At 35.4% G+C, this 24199-nt stretch overlaps 1 protein-coding gene across 1 annotated transcript in view; it reads left to right on the forward strand.

Moving 5' to 3' along the window:
- TTC27 (tetratricopeptide repeat domain 27) overlaps nucleotides 1-24199 on the forward strand; it is a 133558-nt gene that overhangs the window by 74483 nt on the left and 34876 nt on the right. Inside the window, exons 10-11 of the mRNA XM_075496118.1 lie at nucleotides 54-167; nucleotides 22685-22780. Of these exons, the coding sequence (XP_075352233.1) occupies nucleotides 54-167; nucleotides 22685-22780 (210 nt within the window). The remainder of the gene's footprint in view (nucleotides 1-53; nucleotides 168-22684; nucleotides 22781-24199) is intronic.

The following is a 24199-nucleotide window of genomic DNA, read 5'->3' on the forward strand; positions in this document are numbered from 1 at the left end:
TCTTCAGTGTCTTTTAAAATGAAATAATGAAAAAATGTTATTTTTCTCTGCAGTGCTTGCTCTCTCAGCCGAAGTTCTGGGCCATTCAGACATCAGCCTTACTCCTTCGGACCAAGCTTGAGAAGGGAAGTACTCGCAGAATGGAACGGGCAATGAAGCAGACTCAGGTAAGACTTCTGAGCTGCCTTGTTATAAATAGGGGTTCTTTATATATCAAATGGAAACAGGCAGGAGTTAGGAGCTTCTGCAGTTCCTCTCTACGAACTGTACAGCAAGATAGTTTTCTAATTACGTCTCTAAATTAGATGCATAAACCACAAATCCTTTTATATCTGCCAGTCTTGAGATAAACTCTTATATGTACAAGTACTAAATGGTCACTTTGTTTCAAAAACATGACAAGTTTTGTAAGATTGAAATTAATATCTGTTTTCTTACATCTAGTTTCTGACTTCTGATATGAGGAGTTTTTCATGTAGAAGTTCATTAATGTAAAGCTGCTACTGCTATCATGTTTTTTAATAGTTCTTACTCAAGTAAATCATCTGTAGAAGACACTGAAACTTACAAATAGTGGGATTGTGAGAACAAGAAAACAAATTTGTGAATAAAGCAGCAATTTTGATTTACTGTTTTGATGTGATACTTAGTGATTAGTATTTTTATTGCAAATTTGAGGCAGTGATTAAATAATCTTGCTCCAAACAAAGAGATCAGTTTTCAAATACAAAAAAATTTTAAAATTCTGAAATGTGTTGGCTAATAGGATTTATTTAAAAAATAAATTTTTCAAAGGAAAGATCTGTAGATTATATCAAGATTTTTTTTCCTTCATATTACAAAGTTTTGTTAGCTATTTGTCATCTTTATGCTGTTAAGTCTTGTTGTCACACGTGAACAGCAGGCATTTCTATATGTCCATCAGGCAACAGTCCTGCTGACTAAAATAGCCAGGAACGTATAAAACTTATGATTACATGCTGTGTAATTAAATCCTGAAAAGCTGATGTTTCATTTGAAATTATTATTGATGCATGGATCTTTGAAGGAGTGCAGCTTGGATGTGCTGCTGCATTTTTCTTCTGCTGAGGAGGACTTAGAGTTGCTATAGTGGAATTTCCTGGGGTCAGCAGGAGAATGTCAAGGAAGCCAGGATTCCAAGTCTGGGAGATGTAGCATCTGATGGCATTTGGGAAGCTATCTCAGGATCCTTGATGCCCTAAGCCATAAAACAGTTGGAGTGTCTCCAGTATTTTTGTCTAGCTTGATTAAACCTGAGTACTGGAAATTGTTATACTAATTGTTATACTAATTGTTATACAGTTTGACAGTGTCATGATGGAAATCTTCATGAAGGGGTTATTGTTGCAAGTACATTTATCTGACCTGATTGTGTGCTGCAACTGTGAAGGATTTGATTAGCATGCTCTGTGACATTTGGGGAGGTGACCTCACAGTAGACACAGAATCTGTGGTTTTAAATATTATCTTTAATCTTAGTATGTTTATGTTTTCTTTCATTAAGTTTTCTAGACATTTGAATATAATGACATGTTTGTGTTGATTTGATATGGTATCAAGCTCAGTTTCCAAAAATAGTTAAAAGTTGTTTAAGGATTGATATGTGCTAAATTAATCAAATAACTTGAATAACTTTCCATTTAAGGTTTTCATTCCTGAGTTCCATCAGATCAGAATTTTTTAATATCATGGTTTCTAATAGCTCTAAGAAGTAATCAGAAAACATAGGGTGAATGATGTTATTTTCAGATATAACACAAGGTTTTTTGATATATCATCTTCATGAACATGCCAAAGAGCTAGCGAGTTCTGCAGCTATTTATCAGTAGAAAATGGATTTCAAAACCATAGAATTTTCATACAAATTGGTTTTGTGGGGTTTTTTTATTTGTTTGGTTTTGTTTATTTGTTTTACAATTTCATGTTTACTAGTTCAGATTGCTGTAAGACAGATTAGATACTGAAGATTAAGGGAAGAGGTGGATGTAAATATGATTAGATTCCCCCCATTGTTTGCAATATCAAATTTTTAAAGTAATTATAAAAATTCTTATAGGAAGGCTTGAATAAGAAGTGGTAAACTAAATCCTCTAAGTTGCTTACTTCAGGGTTGTCTGAAGAGTTCATGAGCCATTACAGGCGCTGACTTATTGATGCTGGGACTTTCCTGTCCTCTTCTACTGTAACTGTCCTTCCTTTCCCCATTTCTACCCCTACCTGCTTCTACACTGGGTCTGCAAATCCTTCTAACCAGCTGATAGCATCTTTTTAGATGAATATCACTGGGCAGGTATATGCTGCTTTTCAGCCCTAAAGCAAGCCAGGCTACAGTGTTAGTTTGTCAAAGAAAGCAATTTTCAGCTATGTTTTTTTGTGGGCCTGGCTATGTTTGTTTAAATTATTTTAATTATTTGAAAATAATTGCAGCTATTTTTGAAATGAGGGTATATTGGTTGAATTTACCTGCCATGTTTTGAGTATTAAATATCCCTACTTTATGTTAAACAGTTTTTATGAAATTATTTTGTAAGTAGTTTTTTCTAATTGGAAAGCTTCAAAAGGAATTGGAACAATCATTTTCAAAACCTTTTTCTGATTACTTTAGAAGTCTGAACTACAGATAATGTAGTCTTTGGAACAGGTTTTAAAATGGTCATTCTGGGTAGTCTGGAACATACTTCAATTAGTAGCTAAGTGGAAGGGAGGAGGAGATATTTTTTTCTTAACTTTTTCTGGATGCTACTGGTTGTCTCTGTCCAGTGTTTGCCTAAATGAGCTCTGGATCCACAAAAATAAGGTTAAAGATTTCTAAAGCCAGTACTTTTTTAAACCATTTTTCTAAGAAAAGGAAACAGTATTTGAGAGCTGAAACAGTTATTTTACATTCCACTATAATATTTAATCATGACCAGTATAATATATATTGAAGTCTGGATCAAGGTATACTGCCAACCAAAATGTGTCTCTGGATATAGTATGATTTTTTTAAGGTGGGTGTTTGTTTTTTTTCCGTATGGATGTAGGTGAGGGGGGGTGAGAAGTGCTAGGGTGGAAAGAAAGGAAAGAGGGTGAGGGAGAAAACAGGAAGAAAAAGGCATCGTTTTTGATAAATAGCTCTCCACGTAACCAGAAACCTGCCATTTCTACATCAGTTTTGGGATCTTCAACTACCTTCTATTGTAAGAAAGTAATTCAGAAACTATTAATAGTGGAAAATGGGTTGGAATAAGCTGTTAAACCACAAATTACTGCTGAAAGTGGAGCCAGAGCTCAAGTAATAGGATGGGGGAGAAACAGGAATTTTGAGTGGTCTAGGAGCTATGAAAAAAGAGAAAAGGGAGGGGTGATTTAAAAAAAAAAAAAAAAAAAAAAACAAAAACAAACAAAACCAAACAAACCAGTTTAAAGCACATAAATGATAGCGTTCCACTGTAGTTTCTTGATATATGAAATAAGCGTACTCTTCCATTTCAGTCGATTTTTAAATATTTTTAAGACTGAAGCAAAATGAATTAAAATGCCATGCTTTGTGCAAAGCATGGTGGGGTAGAAGTGAGAGCATTGTTACTGCTGGGTTATGCCGGCAGCGAAAGAGGTGAAGCTGCCATGTGCCTGGTACACCGGTAGCCTGCTGAGGCTTACCCTACAGTGTCTTGTTACAGCTACTTCCTGCAGCTTGATCTGGGTGGTTACACTGGCTACCTCTACGCTTGCAGCTTTTATCCGCTTGTTATGTGCCCCTTTTCTGATTGTATCTTCTGCTGCTCACTGCACCTGGTGATAGCATGCCTCTAAGCTAATCGCTTGGTTTTCCTAACACGCAGTATGATATATGCAGTATTTCATACGCTTCTCTCTTGCTTGCTTTTCTTGGCAGGAAAGGAATTTGCCTGTTAAGGGGAGAGAAATGTGTCTTGAAAGGGTGTTTTTAATAAGACTTCAGGAGAGCTGGGAGCAAACTAGCAATATTATAGGCTAATCATTATGTCTAAGATTGAAAGGTCACATGAGATCTTGTTTTATATCCTTAGTCATACACAGATGTATGTGGTTGGGAATTCTGTGTCAACTGCCCTGTAATTTTCACTTAAATAATACTTCAGAGTGTCATTTTCTCCAGCAACTAATGTTTTTCTGTGTGTGTGAAAAAGGGATATAATGTTTGGAGGTTTTTTTGGTTTAAATTGTTCTTACTACAGAAACATGCTAGTTGGTGTTGAATTCTTTCAAATCTGAAAAGAGTTTATGTACACCTATGGAAAGAAAAGGCTGGTATAAATCTAACAGAACTGGCGTCTTCAGCTCTGTGAGTCTGAATGCAACTTTGCTGTTTCATTATTTTCGTATCGATGGTCTTTCAATGGTTATGCAAGAAAGTCATGTCATTTGTCATAGAAACATATCCTTTTTATTTTCAAAACTAAACTGTCACCTCCTTGCCAACTTGTTCCCTATGCTTTGCTTTATTTGGCGTTGTTCTACATTGGACAAATTCAACATTTAAGGGAAGAGTTCAAAAAGGAGAGGGGAGCAGTCTTCCTCCCTCTACGTGGATCTAGAGTGGTTTGAGGCTAACAGATTTTTCCTGCTTCTTTTGCTTCTCAAGTCATATATCTTTCTGATCAGGCCTCTCAAGACCATAGTTGGAGCAATATAGAGAGACTTTTAGTATGACCAAGGGAATGACAGCACTTGTCTGTTCAGCTAAACTATTAGATCACTGTACTAGGAGTTCCTATTCCTATTCTTTAACCCCCTCTTGTACTCTAGGAGTACATTAAGTGAGATTTTTATACTTGCTTTTAGTTGTGTATGGAATAGGAGAGGGGAGGAAGGAGGAGAAAAATTAATCGCTAATAAATTTGTTTCACATGAAGTTGAAAGTTTTAACAGAAAGTTACTGGGATCTGTGAGATGCACTGAGATTTGTGAGCTGAGAGAGATTTAACTCACTTCCTTCAGGAGGGTAATAAGTGGAAGACACACCTCTTCTATCCTGTAGAGATCCTACACTGATATCCCAATAGTTCTCAACTATTATGAATTGTATTTATTATTAGAACACATGTTCCAAAAAGTGTTTAAAAAGAGGAGAAAAGCCAGGTGTCTTATAAAACCTTTCCTTAATGAATTCTACGCAAGATCACAGGGTCTCCAGAACCCTAGAAATAAACCTTATTACTTCAGAAAGCAATCAGAAGGGAGAGTGACCTCTTGGTGATAGTTTTGATTTCAGTCTCAAGACACACATTTCCAGAACGTATTTCATTTTGCTTAAGGAGATGACAGATTTGACAGAAGATGTTACATGACACAAGTGATTCTGGGCATACACTGAACTCATTAGCACACTTCAGAATAATTAATGTGGTGGTGCTTGGCTCCCTCTGTTTTTCTTCCACTATGCAATTACGGTTTTTGTTGGGGGAAAAAAAAAATCAGAGATCCAGTCTGCCAAGAGTTGTTCAGGAATAACTGAAGTGGTTTTGTACAACTGGAGAAAGAGAGAATATTGAGTAGTATAATTTTCCAGGTACTGATTTCTGCCTAGAAGTTTTCTACTGCACTGTTGTGTTTGCCAGTTTGGATCAGCACTATTAGCTGGTGTGGGGAAAAGACTGAAACCATTCTTTCTGTGCTAAAGTTTCTTCATATTTTCTCAGCCAGTACTTTGAAAGTACAAACCTTTTTGCTCATTTGAGAATTACGTTCAATACCTGAGCTGTTCCACTTCTGGTGTCAATGCACTTTCTAAAAGCAGCCAAAAATACTAGGCCTCCCATTTTTTCCAAATGTTTCCCATTGAATCTTAGCTCTGAAGGCATTTACCTTTCTTCCTTTAGAGTCTCTTCACTCAGTGTCCTGACAATTTGAATGATGGTATTACGAGTCATAATGTCAGATAGGGGAATCCTCAAGCCATATTGAACAGTAATATTACACTTTTTTTATAGACAAAGTGATGACAGCAAGTTACAAAGAAAAATATTAATATCAACAGATTCCATGACACAACATTCACATCTTTCTGCCTAAGCTTTGCACTGGAAAGCATAAGCATTATAAGCTCAACTTCAATGAACTAAACAATTAAAATAATTAAGTTCCACATGTAATCAGACCAGATGCAAGGCAGGGAGGACACACTATTCCCACCTATTGCTAAATTGAATAGATGAAGCTTTACAGCTGTTGCTAAATTTTAATAGATTAATCTTTACAGCTGTATATCATAAATATAATTGGAAATCTGGAGATAGGTATCCTGAGGTGACCTAACAAACTATGTTCTGAAATAGCCCAGTACTGGTAGACAGATTTTCTTGAGTCTCATTGTCCAATGCATATGCCAGGTACTACAAACCAGACTCTCCCTTATCTGTTAAGGCAGTTGTCTGTTCCTCCTACATTGTAATTTAACTTATCGGTGATAGCTTTTCTTCTTTTTCTTTCTTTCTCCATCCTTGTCCTTACTTCCCCCTTTAGTGAAAAACAGAAAGCAAAGCTGATGCAAGAAGTCTTTGGATCTATTTTTCAACATTGACTGCAGTTGTGCCTTCCCCAGAGCAAGCTGATTTGGGAGCTATAAAAGCAGTGTAACCACAACAGCTTGGAACTTAATTCAGGCTTACTATTTTGAAGTGTATGCAGTTCCTCTGCAGGTTTTGCACCTTGTGCAAAGTGTTTTATAACTACCATTCACCAATGGCAGTATCAAAGCTAGCTAACTAGCTACAAACAGGGGACTTGCATCAGTACAAGGTGCAGTTGTCCTCCATGGGTGAGCCTCCACACGTACGATTGCATGAGACATATGTCTACTCGTTTAGGGCAGATGTATGCAGCTATATTGAGCTGTGACAAAAATGTCAAGTCATCTGATAGGAAGGGGGGAACCTTCAATGCAGATCTCTTTAGGAGAGGGACTACAACTACCTCTCCTTTTCCTGACTCAGGATTAAAGCCGCAGATTAAAGCCGAAGTCATCGGATATATTTGGCATTTGAGACTGCAGAGTAAGAGAGAGACTACAATGCTGCACTGCAAACATATAAGCTGCAGGCATACCAAAAAGAGGGCAAGATGCATGTATGGAAATGGGGACGTTCTTTCCCCAAACGCCAAATGATCTAGCCTGTACTTGCACTAATTTTAAATGCAGCACTGTCATGGTGAATTGATGGATGATATCAGTATTCTTGCTTTTGCAACAGAAAATGAGTGGTCTGGTTTTAAATCCATCCTTCGTAAGTAAGCTTGTAAATCTAGCTTCTTCTAGAGACTTTAGGGGAAGTTCTGCTTACACCTTTCAATACATCATAAAAATGAATAACATAATTGACAGGTGAAACAGCTTTTTCTTTGAGAACAAAAACATTCAAGAAGGTACACTTGCTTGATAAGGATAATGTATTAACTATAAAATTATATTTCATATAAGTAACATTAAAATAAGTTTAAAAAATAGAAATGGCATAAAGATAAAAAAATATACATGGTACTTTTCTGAAGATTTTGTGTCGTCTGTAAGTGGATTTGTCCTGAGGCTTTCATCTTTAACAGGCTTTAACATTGAAACCCATATCCTAAGCACTGGCACTCAGTAACTTTGGGCTCAATATTTGTCCAGAACAGTAAGCTCATAATTTTGAAAGTCAGTAATGCTGTTGTGCTATTAGAGGCCTCATTTGTTTTACCTTGCTTCTTTAGGTGGTACTGTTTGACTACATACAACAAAGCATTCTAAATGGCAGTTGCATAGGAGATGCTCTAAATTGCCTGGTATACTGCTTGGCTCTCAGTTTCAAATGAAAAGGAAATATTACGTCAGACATTCATGAATCCAGTTATCTTCTCCTCATGACCTTGACCTCTTTTGTGCTAATTTTGATATTGAAATGCTTTATATTTCATTTGGGATTGTTGGACTCATTTCCTCTTGTGTGCTTTCCTTCCCCACCCAGCTGCAAAAGCCCTATTATAAAGAAATTTAATCTTTTTTTAGTAAAATGATGCTGACAACGTAAGTGAATATTTCTTAGTTGGCTAGTATTGTTTTCACAGTGAAATACACATTTGCAGGGCCTGATATAACAAAAATATTCACATTAAGAATCTACTGCATGACTCATTTTAGAAAAAATACAGACACGCACAGTTCCAGCACCCTAATCAATAACTTCTGCCCCAGCATCAGCATACTTCCCCTTCTCCTTACAGCTATCAACATCTTCTTGCATCTTAAAATTTCACCTGGAGTTATGCAAAAACTCTTATTGATAGTCCAGTACTTCAAGTTCTTTTGTATAGATGCCTTACAAATGTTTGGCCTTCCCTCTTTCCTGCCATCAAAGTAATTGTATAGGTGAAATCAATACCTTAGATTCAAGAGGTAGTCTCTTCCTGAATAATTTTGGAATTTGAAGTCATTACGATGTGGATAATTTTGGATTATCTTGCTTAAACATGTAGGCCATACTTAGGGAATAAGTTTAAAGTGAAGAATTAATTTGTTTGCCTGAGGACGAGGTAGTAATAGAGTGGGGAAGAATGAATTACCAGAATATCACAAAGAAAAAGCTCTGGGAAATGTTGTATAAACAGTAGCTTTCCAGTTTTCCACCATGTAAAGTAGAAAAAAGAAACAGCTTTAACTAGTACACCAGAGAATTAGACTTAAAAACCTCATAGATAAAAGGCCTACTAAAGGTAGGCAGTAAAACAAGCGTAATTTTTCTAAATGCTTACTTTCTGAAATAAGGTTAACGAGAAGTGCTAAATCTATTTTTTTTTATAGAGTAGGAGGTGTAGAATAAGTGTTTAAAATTGGTAATTCAGCTGAATTGTTTAGTGCTGAATACTTAAAAATGTTAATACTTTATACATTCGATATCTCTATTGTTGATGCAGTCACTACTTGTAGAAATCAAAGTTTAAAAGTCCAAGTGATAACACAGTTATGACATAAGCTGGGGTAGAGAAAAACTGGTACAGCCAATTAACATTTAGGTATTTTATTACAAAATTTATTAAACCTACACTTATAATCAGTAATCTAAATTAATATACCAGCAGGACATGTTTTGATGCTGAGGTTTAAAGACAATTGGATGCATGATCTGGTGAAAATCATTGGTGCAGTACCTGGAATGAGAGTATGTTGAAGTGGTAAACCAGCCTTCAACAGCTGTCACGCAGGTACAAAGGCATGTTTTCTTTCATAGCTCAATACCTAGTTTATTCAGAGTTGAGAAACTCCTTGGGAGCTGATAAGACAAGAAGGCATGTTTTTTGTGTTTGCACTGTAAAATTAGGCCTGAAACACTGAGATCTACTAATTTTAATGTCTTGTAAAACAGTGTAATCGGAACCTATGCGTTTCTAAGATATCTATAAGAAAGGAGCAAATTGTAAATGCAAAACACATTTTGATAGTTGTCTTTCTGGTTACAAGGCCTGTAATTTTATTTAATTGATATAATAATGTATGTTTGCTTTATTTGCTAATCGTACTTCCATTTCCATCTAGAAAAGTCTTAAAACAATGGCAAGTTAACTTCTTTATTTAGGATGTGAGAAATGCCATTCGTCATTCTCTAACATTTAAATTTTAAAAAAGCAGGAATTTTATGCTAAAGATACAGTTGTCTTAAACATGTTTACATTGGACCCTCCTGGTTTAAAAAAAAAGGATAGAAATAAGGCTATGTATAATTGAAGGACAGTCTGGTTCTCATCACTGATGAAAATTAATCTTTTAAAGGAAAAGAACAGAAGTTGCAAATGCAAAGAAAAAAAATCAAAATGATTGCTGACTGAAATAATATTGAAGTTTATTAATTAAAATTGCATAAATTTATATCCATTCTCTCTGGCTCAAATATGCTTTATCTTCAATGAAACAAAACTGTATGCATATTTCTGTTGATTAGGGCAGTAATCTATTAAAAACATGGAAGCTATTTACTCCATAAGCTGGCTTTTTAAGAGCCAAATTAAGACAAATGAATTTTGCATTCTTTCCAGATTTTAATAGTTTTCAAGAACAATAAAAATCTATGCAGAGAAAGTATAAAATGCCCGGATGATGATAGTTTTGCAGTTATAATTAAGTAGTGGTGATCAGTTTATTACAGGTAAGAAATTAAATCTGTTAAATAAAACAAAACAGTTCTCTCTGTCCTCCCACAGTTTTCTCCAAGGAATATACCCCCCAGTCTTCCCCTGCAAAGCCTGCTAAATGAATGAGGTTTTTGGCATGACAAGAAGATACTAAGTGCATAGGTTATTGTAGTTCAAGAAGTTCCAGGGCCACAGTGAACTGTCCCTCAAAATATAGACGATGAATTCAGTCTTGAAAGACTAATTTATAGTCATGCATGTAGTAGATAAGGCCTTCTTATTTACTGAAATGAAGCTAAGACGTACAAAAACAATTGCTGGGAAATAAGTACAATAACAGTGAGGCAAATGTTATTGATAGAAGTGTTTGTGTCTGTGTGTTTTTTAATATTTTGAAAGTGATCCAGCATTGTTCTGAAAAATTCTTCCATTAGAAGGTATTTTAGTGCTGATTTACCTATTGCAGGAAATGAGAGACTAGAGACTGGTTTTAGTTTTAAAAGTATTTAAAGTGAAAGAATATAGAAATAGTGGTGCTGTAATACTTGCAAAAGTTGGAATAAATAATAAGTCAAAGCCAACTTAGTAAATCCCAATAATTAGTGGTCCTTGCTTTTGTCCTTATATACTCACTCAATGACGAAAGAATAAACAGTCTGTCAGTAAGGCTTTTCTTTTCTCCTGATACAAAAAAATTATTTTACTTCCTCAGGTCAGCATACTAGCTGTGATTTTAAGAGAAGCCAATGCATTTATTGTCAAAGGAGATTTTCAGTGGGAAATCTGATAAAAGCTGAAAAGAATTACTCTCAAATTTTAAAGTAGGGGCAAGAAAGTGGTTGTATAGCCAAATCAGAGTAGAGTCTGAGAACATTACATTGGAAGCATTTTACTTTTATTATGTAGGTCAACACCAGGGATAATCAAGGAGAGTGCTTTAGGCAATTTGTTTCTCGAACACCAGTTAAGAGTAAGATTTCAGCAGATCGGTTTCTGCAACAAAACTGATGAAGTATAAGCCGCAGAGATTTGTAATTATTGACCTAGAGAGTATGGATTCACAGAAAGTGGGGTGAAGGGATTTGTAAAAAATGTCATTAAACTGGTGACAAATATGTGTGAGATAATTTTAGAAATAGTGAAGAAAAATAATGCTTGTGGAAAATATAAAATAGAAAAGAATGGACTATTGTGTAATTAATGAGGGAAAATGTTATTTTTCTTTTTTTAGATTAAATTATTGTATCATTTACAAAAACAAGAACTAATTCCAAAAATGAAAATGTTCGTGCTTTGAAAGTAGTTTGTAACTGTGATGCTGTACATGCTTTTTTTGATACGTGTTTCTACTGAAAGAATTTCCATCATGCCAAGGGCCTAGCTCTCCAGTAAGTTACAGGGAGAGCTGGGTTATTAAAAAAATTATTTAATACAGTAACTGTACATGGTTTCTAAATGTTCAGAGGTAGGAAATTTTGGGAATCTAGTATGTAAAGAATCAGTTGATTGGAAACTATTGTACTGGAGACAAACTTTGCAATAGTGTGGGCTGGATGTAGCTTCTAACCAGAGAACTGTTTGCTGGCCTGACTCAATGCATTTAGTTCCTGTTCCAGTTATAGTTATGAATTGAGGAATATATTTGGCTTCCAAACTTTCCAAACTGATTTAAGGACCATTGATTCAAATAATCATTTGGATCGGTGTATGGAGAGTTCTATGATGATATGATATTGGCTCTTTTCAATATTTCCATTTGTTTTTGCCGTTACCCAGTTTCTTCACAGTATTGCTGTCTGCCTGAATATTGTAAATTACAGCACTGTGGTTTTGTGATAAGACTTGGGCATTTTGACAGATGTGGAGATGTTTTTGTAAGCGATACGACCTACCATGACTGAACTGGATTTTAAATGGCATAAATAATATTGTTTGTAGCTATTACGCACATTGCTGTGCTATACCTGCCCATTTTTCCAGATGCAGATGTGTGCAAACATTGAAGTTGCCTGGAAATAGAAACATGCAGTAAATGATTCTACCACAGAACGCTTCATCTCCTGCTTTATTCCATTTTCCCTGTGTAAAATGCGTGCAAACAAAGGTCATTAATAATGTTGCAAGTTCAGACACTTAAAAGTTATGAAATGCCAAATTATAGTGCAATCTTAAACTACTTCAGGAGCTCTCAAGCTGCACCTTTCCAGGACAATTCCTCTGGTCTGAAATCTGCCTTCTTCCTTCTGGTTCTCCATTAAAGGTGCAGGCTAAGGGCTGGATGAATGACCAGAGGCCCAGCAGACTCCTGGGCTCATGTTCTTCTCTCCCCTGGAAAAAATGGTAGCAGGAAGTAGGTGGTGGCAGCTGCTGGTGGGGGAGTTGATTTGTCCTTCAGTCCTCTCCCTCTGGCCCAGGTTAGAGTATCTGAGGTAAAAGAGGGCAGCTGAAAGCAAAGTGCATCTGTTCCTCTGGCAGTGGTGTGCTACCTCCTCCTGAAGATCTGCAAGAAAATTGCCTCCAGTGCAAGACTGGTTCCATTAGAACTTGCAGCTGATTGTCCTCAGTTAAGTAATTGAAGGCTATTAACAGATTAAAGGGTGTACGTGTTACACTGACTGTCATTTTGTTTCTACAGCCCATGGTTTTGTTGGGCAAGGTTTTTAGTATCCTGAGTGCGTGTTTGGTTCTAGTTGCTCTTCTGTGAAGTAGCAGAAGATCTGTCATTGTCCAGTCTCTGTCCCTCAACCTGTTTGGTGTGAGTGACCAGCACAGACCATAAAACTCCGTCCAGCTGAATGAAAATTTTATTTTGGTTTGGTTTCTTAATTGGTTGTGTACCAGACAGCCTGTGCCCAATAACTGCTATATGATTGTGGAAAGAAATGTATTTTTGTGGATTCCTCCTTTTTTTATAAAGAACTGAGTCTTCAGGGGATTTTGATGTGCTTCTATTTGAATATGTCATACAATCAGGCATGGAATATTTAATGCATTTAGAGTGTTTTCATTTTTACTGGAAATCGAACTGATTTCAAGCCAATTGTTGCTGAAGATGCTTATTTTCCTCTTTGGTGAGTAGATCAATCATTAACAGAGAATGATAGGGGGTTAGTTTGTTTTTCCCTGATGTATAGAGAGCTTTCCAGGAACATGTGAAGAACTGGATTGGATGTCTTTCAAGAAAATACATATATTGAAAACAGACTTCTTTATATGTGATTGCCTTTCTTTGGGATAGCTAAAGTTTAAACGCTTTGCCTGTGTGTCATATTTCTAATGTACTTACCATCATATACTCTATGGTTGCTGGGTCAGGCTCAGCTACTGGAAGAATGTGTATTTCCTGCCAAGTAATTTTTCAACAGAAACTACTGGGTATCGGTCAAGGTTTCACTGTATAGGGAAGCTGTTCTTAGGAAAAAGATTTTTTTTTTTTTTTTTTTTTTGTAAGAAGGGAAAACAATGGGTGTCCCAAGATGTTATCTGAGACATTTTGATCAAATTCAGGACAAAGGAGACTGAAGTTGTCTGTCTTTTCTCTCCATACTCCTGTCCCCTTCACCAAATAACTAAAGATGTTCTTGAGATTTGCAACTCAATAAGAATAGTTGAAAAACAGATTTCAGCAAAAGAGCACTTTGCTGGTGTAAAAAAAAAAAAAAGTTGGCTATTTCTAGTACTGCAAAAATAGCTGTTAGTGATTAGAGCAGCTGGATATCTGTGGTTTCAGGTTACAGGTATCTAGGTAAGACTAGACAATACTCTTTTCCTCCCTACAGGCATCTAAGGACATCTTAAGTAACATGAAAGAATTAATGTTTGGTATGATTGCCAGTAAAAAACTGCACTGAGTTACCCGAATACATCACATTTTGTTTTGTGTTGTGTTTTTTCCTTGAGATTTATATTTGTGTAACAGAATACCATCCAGTCTCTACTTTAGGTTGGAGGAAGCTGAAAATGTTTACATGCTTGCAATTAATAACATGGTCTTAAGAACTTTTCCTCTGAAATTCTTTGTTTTATTTTAAGTATTTGTTTGTTACATTCTTCAGAAATGACGATCTAATTCCCAAGTTCTAATTATTTTTGCCATCTATAATGTTTATTTTGAATATTTATTTATAGTATGTTTACATATAATATGTTTTGTGATAAAGCTTGGCTGAAGCTTTTTCTGCTACTTACAGACAACTTGTCATTTTTTTAATTGCACATATATATATACTATTGTACAATTTACCACAAGCAAAATGCAAATGTGTGGTATATGGTAGGTAAAGTCAAGTCTTCCAGCAATAGAAGTAGTACAGGGTGTTTCCAATAGATTATTCTTCTTGAGCAGCGTGTTCCAGTTGGAATACAGAAGAGATTAAATGGGTCATAAAGTGGCATGTATGTTTATGAGTATCATACCTAAACTAACAATGAAATACTGCATATAAAAGTTATTAAACTAAAGGGTTCAGCTTGACTATCCCCTTCTTTTTGTGGCTTTTCTGAGGAAGAACTACATCTCTCAAAGAATATACCTGTTATGTATTACAAAACACAAATGTTTGACATAGTTTATTCTATATAACACTTTATTGTAATGCCTGACGGGGGCGGGGAGGAAAGATCACAGTACACCAGAATAGATGGTTTCTGGCGTGAGATCAGTTACATCTTTATTAGACGTTACAAGCAAGTTCCTCCTTTGCTGAAAAATGGACACAACCTTTGTTAAAAAAAGTTTATTTGCTTATGCTTTTTCAGGGAATAACAGCCTTAAATGCATCAAACTTTGCAAAATTTTCTAGGCATAATCTTAGAGAGAGTACTGCATTATTCTCAGGTTGATGTCAGGTGCAGACAAAGAAATTAAACCTGTGTGCAAATGCCACAAAGATGGCTGTCCTGAAAAAGCCTCTAATGTCATTCTTCTCAGCCTAGAAACTTTAAAGTATTTGCTGAGGGATAGATGATGCCAAGTTTCTTTAGCTGTTTAGGGGGAGAAGGAAATAGGAGATAGCAGAGGAGAAGCCATAAAACAAGCACTGCATGCTCAATACTATGAGTACCTACACTTTTGAGAGGTGGAGCATCTTAACTGAAGAATCCATCGAAATAAGCTACTAGAAAAATACTGTGGGGTGGTTAGTGCTGAATCCAGTAGAAGAAGGCCTCTTTTCTTTACAGATCAAGGAGACTTCTGTGTCCAATCTCGGGTGGGAGGAAAAAAAGGCAAAGTAGTAGTTGGGGAATTCGTCTGCTGTTTAAAAACGGATTACACTAATTTGAAAGAATATGCCTGGAAAAATTTTGGGTTTGTTTCAGTTAAAGGAAATCAACCTTTTTTCTTCTGTGCGTAAAGCTGCTAGAAATTGGGGCCATTTTCTTGTGACTTTTTTTAAAAAAGCACATAACCGCAGACACTGAACAATGTCATTTCTTTCAATGTAGTGATTGCGAACAATCAAGAAGTTTTTACCAAAACATTGAGCAAAGTAGTTAAAACACTGCTTTCAATGCAAACAGACTTAGCTTTGAAAACTTGCAGCCTGAAGCCTTCTCCTTGAATGCTTCAGTTAATTTTGTTTCAAGCGCTGCTTGTTTTTATAGTTCTAGAGTTGCATTGCCTTGTTAGTAGTTTCTCCCTGTGAAGCATCCTGACATCTTTGCAGCTCCTGTGTTCCAGGTGCCCTGTAACCATTCATCTGCAATACAAAGTAGGCAGTCAGTGGTATACAACATTTTAAAGTTAGCTTTAACAAATTTTAAACCAGCTGTTAGTTCCTAGGGAGCAGTGTGATACATAGTCCTCTAGTTGGTTTAAATACACATACCATTTGAGGTCAATCCTATCAAGCAATAATTTCATTGGAAGAATGACTTGAAAGGGTGAGCTTGCAAAGTGAGCAAAAATGGAAGTCTTCAAGGCTACAAGATTTTAATGAAACCAAGACTTACATTTGATGAGGGGTAAAAAGAAGGTAAGATTTTTGCCCTTTTAAGCATTGAACTTCTGCAGAGTTCTCACAGGACATTTTTGTCCTCCTGAGAATGTGAATAATGTAAAATCTCCAGTAAGTAGTGCTCTTCATCTTGGCATCTTTGCACAATGTAAGAAATGGTCTTTTTGAGTTTCCATGCATCACAGATCATAGTTTAGAATAGTGATCTCTGTAATAAATTTTCCTTAAGTATTTAATGTCGTAATTCCTCTTTGAAAATTAGATAAATGAGGGAGAGGGTTGCTTTCTTGATGTTGAAATTCATCCTTACTTAATAGTTTTTGTTTTGTGTTTGGATGCTTTAGTTCTTGATTATTCTGAGATTTTCGTGATTTAACAGAAATACATAATCTGTGAGCTTTTTAAAAGGATAGCTCATTATTTTCTTTAAGTCATTTTAGTTTCCAAGCAACTAAGTCCTGTCTTAAATGCCAAAATGCTGTTCTGAATAATGGTTGAATGTAATAAGTCCAAGTGTACTGTTTTTTTGTCTTTTTATCTAGTGATAGGCATATCAATAAAGTAATCACTATTTGGTCATAATCCCCCTCATGAAGTTCAGACTGATATCAACTGTTTTCATTTTTTCCACATTATATCCATATTTTTCAAGCAGAAATTATTCTCTCCCATTAAGCAAAACTTTACTGCATTGTTGTATGAAAACTGGTTTTATTGCTTCATAGTTTCTGGCATTGCTTCACTGGAAGATGAAGTATTTTGACCATTGGATTTTAGAAGTCTGGATATGTCTCAGTTTGTCCCAGTGCTCTTGGTTACAGGAGCTCTTGGGTTGACAAAGAGCTGTTGAAACAAGTTTGTTGCTTGGATTGTAAATATAATTTTTTACTTTTTTTTTTTTAAAGTGAGTTTACCAAAAGAGTGTGACTCAAGATCTAATTACATATCCACAAGGTACTAAAATACTCATAGTACATTAGAAAAGCTTGGAATATCTGATCTAATTGCCGAGAAAATTTGGAAAACTCTAATTATTCTGTATATTTAATTCTCTGTATTTGTCACCTGCTTTCTAATGTGTATACAGTTTCCGAATTTTAGACACTGATTCTATAATATATGTTTTTGTTGGCAGAATGCAGCTTTTATTAGTAATTCTGTATTTATGTATTACTGGGTACACTATTGCAGAACAAGGCTGGGACAATTACTGTCATAATACATCCCAAATTACCTTGGACTATAGTTCTTTCTTGTGCAGCATTTTTCAGGCTTTATTGTTAGAAAATGTAATTTGGCAGAGGACAGTTAAAAAATAATAAAGCCACTTAAAGTTTTGAAGCTTCAAGAGTTATATAGGTTTCCTCTTAGGCAAGTCTTTTAATATCACTGACCCCAAAAGTAAAGATTTTAAAGCACTTAGAATTAGGTCTTAAGTCGCATGAAAGTTTAAATTAATTTTCAAAGTCCATACTTTGGCACTTCAAAAGGTATATAGGTTGTATAAGTAAAGGCAGATGCCCATAGTTGGCCATTTGTAAAACCTACATTATCTATTTAATTTTTAATCCAAGATTAATATGCTAATTTGTTGTTTCAGTATTGTGTGGTTTTTTGCAAGGCCTACCTTCTACTTTTCTTTCTTGAGGATGTACTTAATTTTTTACATACTTCTAGCATACTTTTGTCAAATGGGGAGATAGGATGGTAGATGTTCAGCAAATACAACAGTAAGTTTCACTGCTATGTAGTTTGTAATTTTCATAAGCTAAGCAAGCAGAGCAAAAAGGGGGAAATCTGTATTAGTTTTGGCATCTGAACAGAAAGCTTCCTGTTTATGGTATATGCTGGTATATGCTTACCTTCTAACCTAAATATGGATCAAGAGTGGCCTAAGCAAGAGGCTGAAAAGCTGAGCAGATGTGACCAGAAGAAGCAGAAGATGGATTAAATGAGTGGAGGGTTAATCTTCTATTTTTTCCTTTAAAGGATAGAAGATGACGTTGGTGCTGGGGAGTAGCACTGGAAGTGGGACAAAGCAGGGGAAAATACAGAGGTGGATACAGAAACGGTGGTATTTTCATCATCTTTGAGTACATTAAAATTAATTTGCATCAAGTATCGTTTGAACAAACTGTAACCAGCAGTCATAGATGCAGATGCTGAAGCTTGGTGTTTTTATGATACGAAGGAGGAAAACATTAAGGAGGCTGCACAGTTTGCTAAAGATTTGTTGACTTCTGCTAAATAAACCTACCCATAGAGCACACAGCTGGCAGGAGAATTACAGGAAGAAGCACGGAGCTAAGGGAGCAGCTAGAGTACAAGAGCAGTGGAGTTGTGACATCAACTTGCTGATTATAAAACATACAGAGGTAATGGACAGAAACAGAAGAAGGGCAAGGAAAATGGAAATAGGTAGTTAGGCACAGTGTGGAGGGAGATGTTTTATTGGCGTCAGCAATGTTGGGTTTGGATACGGAGAGGCCACTCTTTGGTGTTATTGGGGAGAGAGATCCAGATGGAATTAAATAGTTGCTGTACAAACAAAAGTGTGATGCTGTTTTCAAGATGTTTTGGATAAGTAATGAGTATATTGCTCTTTTCAAAAGACATGAGTTTGGGGCTTTTTTGTTTGTTTGGGGGGGGATTTTTTCCCTAAATAATCTTGGATGAGGAGATCCTTCAGATGAAATGGAAGGAAAAAATGTTTGCGTATAGATGCAGTTTTACATGGTAAGGGGCATTTTTTTGAGAAAGTAAGTAAACGATTTCATCTGGAATAGAGAGGCTAAGAATAGAAAGAAGGATCTGAATGGCTGCCATTTATTTACCTCAGATGCAAAAAGCTACCTGAAGATTATATTTTAACAACAGGGACAAAACTTTGATGGACAGGCTTATATCGTAGAATATCTCAAGATGGAAGGGACCCATAAGGATCATGGAGTCCAACTCCCTGCTCCTCGCAGGAATACCTAAAAATCCACCATACAACTGAGAACTCTGACAGGCTTGGTGCTGTGACCACTTCCCTGGGGAGCCTCTTCCAGTGACTGACCGTCCTCTCAGTGAAGAACCTTTTCCTAACGGTTGGACTCAATGATCTTAAAGGTCTTTTCCAACCTAAATGATTCTATGCTTCCAGTGTCCAGTCTGAACTTCCCCTGATGCAGCTTCATTCCATTTCCCTGTATCCTATTGCTGGTCAGCAGAGAGAGGAGATGAGCACCTCCCCCTCCACTGCCCTGACCAGTAAGTAGCTTGAGAAATCAAATAGCGTTACATCGCAAGAAAATGACATCTCAATGACCAGAAACCGTAAGGGTGTAGTAGTATTTCCAGAGATTAAGTACAGAGATAGGGACTGGCTAAAAAGAAAAAGCTATTAACTCTGTCAGCCATAGAAGAAAAGAACGGTAAAAAATGTGGGGAGGATAAAGAGACTGAAATTTAGGTAGGCTCAAAATGGAAGCTGATATTTTATCATCATCATCATCATATGATGTTGAACATAGAGGCAACACAAGGATGTGCAATGGGAATAAATATATGGAAATGATATCCAAGGTGGAAAAAATCCTTTACAAACTCAGTGTACTCTACTAATCCAACTCAGCTGGTAATTATCTATTACTTAAGTGATTAGACTGAGGTTGACTAGTAAAGTGATAAAAGCTCTAATGTGGTCATTTCAAATTAACATGGTATACTTATCCCAAACCCAGGGTACTTATTGTACTTCTTAATTTCTTACCAAAGATTTAAGTATGAGTTGGGGAAAAGGAATTGTAGTTTCTAGAGCTGTCTTTTCCTGCTTTCATGTGGCAATAATGTAGTCTTTGCTCATGACATAAAATTCCATCAAAACCATCTACGTTTTTCTTGTTTCCAGACTGGATTAGTGTATCTCTCTGTATGGTGTTTTTTGACTTCAGAACTTGTTATCTATGGCGGCTCAAGCCTTGGGGAAAGGGTGTGTTACACGGGGGGGGAGTGGGGTGATCTGTTAAGCTTAATGTTTTCAAATGTTGCATATGGAAGAAATCATGTATCATTTAGAGTTGTGAATTTTAGTTGGTTTCTGCTGTAGTTCTATTTAACAACTTTCAAGGCAGGAATTTGAGGCTCGGGTTAAACTAAGACACTAAGTCTTAAGTCTTTTCACTGTGTTGCAAATATTCTATATTTACATAGATTTTTTTTTTTTTACATGATATTTATCTCGAAGATTATTAATGAGAAAGAATGCTCTCTTGGCAGTGCTATCTTGCTCATTTTATTGATTCATTGTTCTGTGATTAGATATTAGCCGTGCAATAGGGTTGGGATTCTCATCTTCTCACCACTATACAACCCAAATTTTATTTTGTCAAGCATAATTGAGAAATGTAGAATTCAGCAATTTTTGAGTAACTTATTTTCTATACTTTACTAGTAGGCAGAACTATTAGAGCTTATTTTTTCAACATATGAGAGAGTGCATAAACCATGGATTTTAATAACTTTTAAGTTTATTAGCATTTATACTTTTTTAGGGAATGTGTAATATTCATATATTCTACCTACATTTTCAGTTTTTGTTGGAACTCTGAACAGAGTACAGTATTTGTTTTGGGAGCGGAGAGAATTCTACTTGCTAATAGTCATATTCTCCTACAACATGTCATTTACATTAGGCTTTTTCTTAGGAAGTGTAGAAAAAATATGGCCACAAATTTTCCAATAAAATCTATTGCTTTTGAAAAACTGTTTTTCTTTGAATTCCAGTTTTTCTTTTGGAACAATAGAAATTAAAAAAAAAAAAAGCTAAAACAAGAACCAAACGTTTTGATTGACTTAAAACATTTTCTGCCTTCCATTTCCTGTTCCCCTCAAAAAATTATTTTGCAGGACATATTTAGGATTTTCTGGCTTTGCTTAGGCTTAGAGTGATTATTATTTTTAAATTTTCCAACTGTAGTTTACTACTTTGTCTGGTCTTGTAAAATGATTACCCAAGGAATTGGACAGTTTTTCAGTTTAATTTTTGTTGCAACAGAATATAGAAAAATGTAATTCTGCATAGCATTAGAACACTTCAGCAGAACTAAAACTGTAAAATATGGTTTGTTATATAGTTCATAGTCAAGTAAACTCTGTAATTAAATAATACTACTTTAAAGGTTTTATTTTAATCTGACTCCTTTTGGATTGCTTGGAACTGTGTAAAGGAATGCGATTTTATTAGTCTGTCCCTTTTCTTACTACAAATATACCTCAGCCATTTTCTTGGGGTAGGTTTCTGGATCATCTCTAGGAACAGCTCTCTGAAGATAATTTTATGAGAGAGAATGTGAATAAGACTGAATATTTAAAATATTAGTATTTAAAATTAGGAGGTTAAGTGTGGATTTAAAGCTTAAATTATTGCTGCCTGTTGTGATTTTTTTGTTACTAAAAGAATGAAGCCACCTAATAAATCCCATTAACATCAATAGCAGTTACAAGATGCTTAGCAGTTTAAATCACATAACTGCTTATTTTAATTTTACACAACTATTATTTGCATTATTGATACAGGTTGGGTAGCCAACAGTTGGATTTAGAAAGAGAGAGAAAGAAGCAGTCCTATCCATTTTTTCCTTTTGTTTGGGAATCTTTGCATTCATTTTCCATGCTGAGAAAATTCTGAGAACCTGTCTAGCTCCTTCTATAAATCTTTGACTGACTTATATGTGAGACTTGGATAGATGAATCATGTAAAGGCAAGTAATTTAATATTCTCTTATTTATACCTCTGGCCTTACATTTGCTAGTTTAGTGATGACTGACATTTGAAGAGAGTTTCTCCCTTATCTTAACATGTCTAACCAACTTTCTGGCTGTGGCTACCTTTAATATTTTATTTTTCTTGCTATTGAATTTTGATTTAAATAACTTCATAGTGGATTTTCAGAGAAAAAGTTACTGCTGCACATTTGCTATGCACAAGTTACCATTCTCTTTCAAAGAGTTTCAGAAGAAAGCATTTCAACAATCCAAAGCTCCACCAAAAGAAAAAAAAAGCCTGAATTGAATTGTACTCCAAGTCACAGTAATTTATTCTATATTAGAACTGTGTTTGAAAAGCATGGTCCACTATAATATGTTTGTCTGTCTCTCTCTTTTTAATAAGAAATTTCATGCCTAAAGCACATCAATACTATCTTAGGGAAAAAATAGCTAAAGGATTGAAATGCATTAGGCAAGGTCACTTTAATGTTTCGCACAGTTTTACTCTGCAAGTATTTGTTTGGGATTGTAAATTTGATTCTTACTCCTGTTACATGCACTTTGAAATTTGAATCTCTTCAAAGCTTTCTTATTTATTATTAGCTGTAATAAAGAGTTTTTACATAACTGTTTATTACATTTTCTTACATGGGGTAATAAAAAGACTTGTAGCATATTATGGTGTAAGCTTACTGGCATTTAGTGTTATCTTTAATATAATTTCTCCATTATGTAAAGAATGCCTAAAATCCTGAATGCTTTGAATTTACTTTTTTTAGGTTGATTAAGTCTAAGTAAATACTAAATCAGAATATACGTTGCCTTTACAGGCACTTGCAGACCAATTTGAAGATGCAAATACATCAGTATCTGAACGCATGAAGATTTTCTACTGTTGTCAGGTGCCTCCACATTGGGCCATACAGGTGTGAAGCAATCCCATTTGAAGCTTTACTTAAGTCTGTGGTTCTTAATATTTTTGGTACTGCATGACTCCGAAGTCAAGAGAGTGTGATACAATCTTGAGTTAAAACACTGTAGAAATAAAGATGTAGCCTAACAACACACCAGGTTTTTCTGGAAAGAAATCAAGTTCTACAGTGTTTTGCTTTCAGATGTCTTGTTCTGTCATGCCCAGAAGTAATTGCTTGTAGTGCAATTCTTTTTTTACTTTCCTTTTTCCTTCAGTAAAAAATGGACCAAAACTCTCAAGCTTCCAACATATCTCCTGTAAAAATAATCTTGCCACTGTCTTGCTATTTATTACTGTTTTACTTATGCTACAATTACTTGCATCTTTCTCATCTTTTAATGATCACTCACTTTGGGTTGTTTTCAGGAAGTGGATCATGGTCAAAGCAGCCAAATTAGGAGTCAAAAGTACACTGAAGGACTCCTCGAGCTGAGAAAGTTTTTATTTTCGAGACATGCCCCTTTTTACTATTGCTGACAGGATATTTTTTTTTTTTCAAAAATACACTGTTTATCTTCACAATAAACTCTTTCTAGAACAGAAGTCTACATGTTAGAGTCTTATCTGATGATGCTGTATTTAACAAACTTAAGAAAACTGCATCACATACCTCCAAAGGTGTTCATGTTGTTTACTTTTAATGGTGTTTTATTCCTTTTTGATTTCTAACCTCAGTGTGTGTTGCTTTAACCTATCGTATCTTCTCCAAGCATTCTCAAATTATTCCACACAACCTTTCAACAGGCACTTGCAATAAAACTAGCAAATGTGGTTTTCATTTCCAGTTGTCAGAGTGGCACTTTTCAATCCAAGCCAATTTTCCAAGCCAAAGATAGAAATACTAAAATAGGGATTTATAATGGAAGATGGCTGCAGGCTTCTAGTCATAGTAATGAAGAGGCATTGCCTATATAAATTTTACCAAATTTGACTCTGAGTAACTTTAATAAAACATAAGTAAGATTTCATTCCAGACACTGGCAAATGTAGATTTTTTCCTAAGCGATTAATATCAAGCTAACAAATAATTACTTTGTTACAGATTTTCAGTTTGTTATGTATTTATGTCAAAGAACTGTAGCCAGTTCTTAATTTTTTTGACTAGCAGTCTATTTCCGTATGGTGACTCCTTGGATTTGTAACAGATACTGAACCCAAGCCTATAAAGAGAGGTCCATGACATCTGTGGAGAACTTCAGGGAATCCATTCAGGATCACCAAAACCACTGCAGAAGTTCATTGTATGGGATCTCATAGCATAATTAGGTGTCCTTATACAGAATGCTCCCATTTGTTTTTACAAACCAAATAGTACATCTGTCACACATAGTAAATAAGTTATCCTTTCTTCAAAGATGAATAACTATACACG

The sequence above is a fragment of the Mycteria americana genome, chromosome 3 (assembly GCF_035582795.1).
Source record: "Mycteria americana isolate JAX WOST 10 ecotype Jacksonville Zoo and Gardens chromosome 3, USCA_MyAme_1.0, whole genome shotgun sequence".
Classification (NCBI taxonomy): Eukaryota; Metazoa; Chordata; class Aves; order Ciconiiformes; family Ciconiidae; genus Mycteria; species Mycteria americana.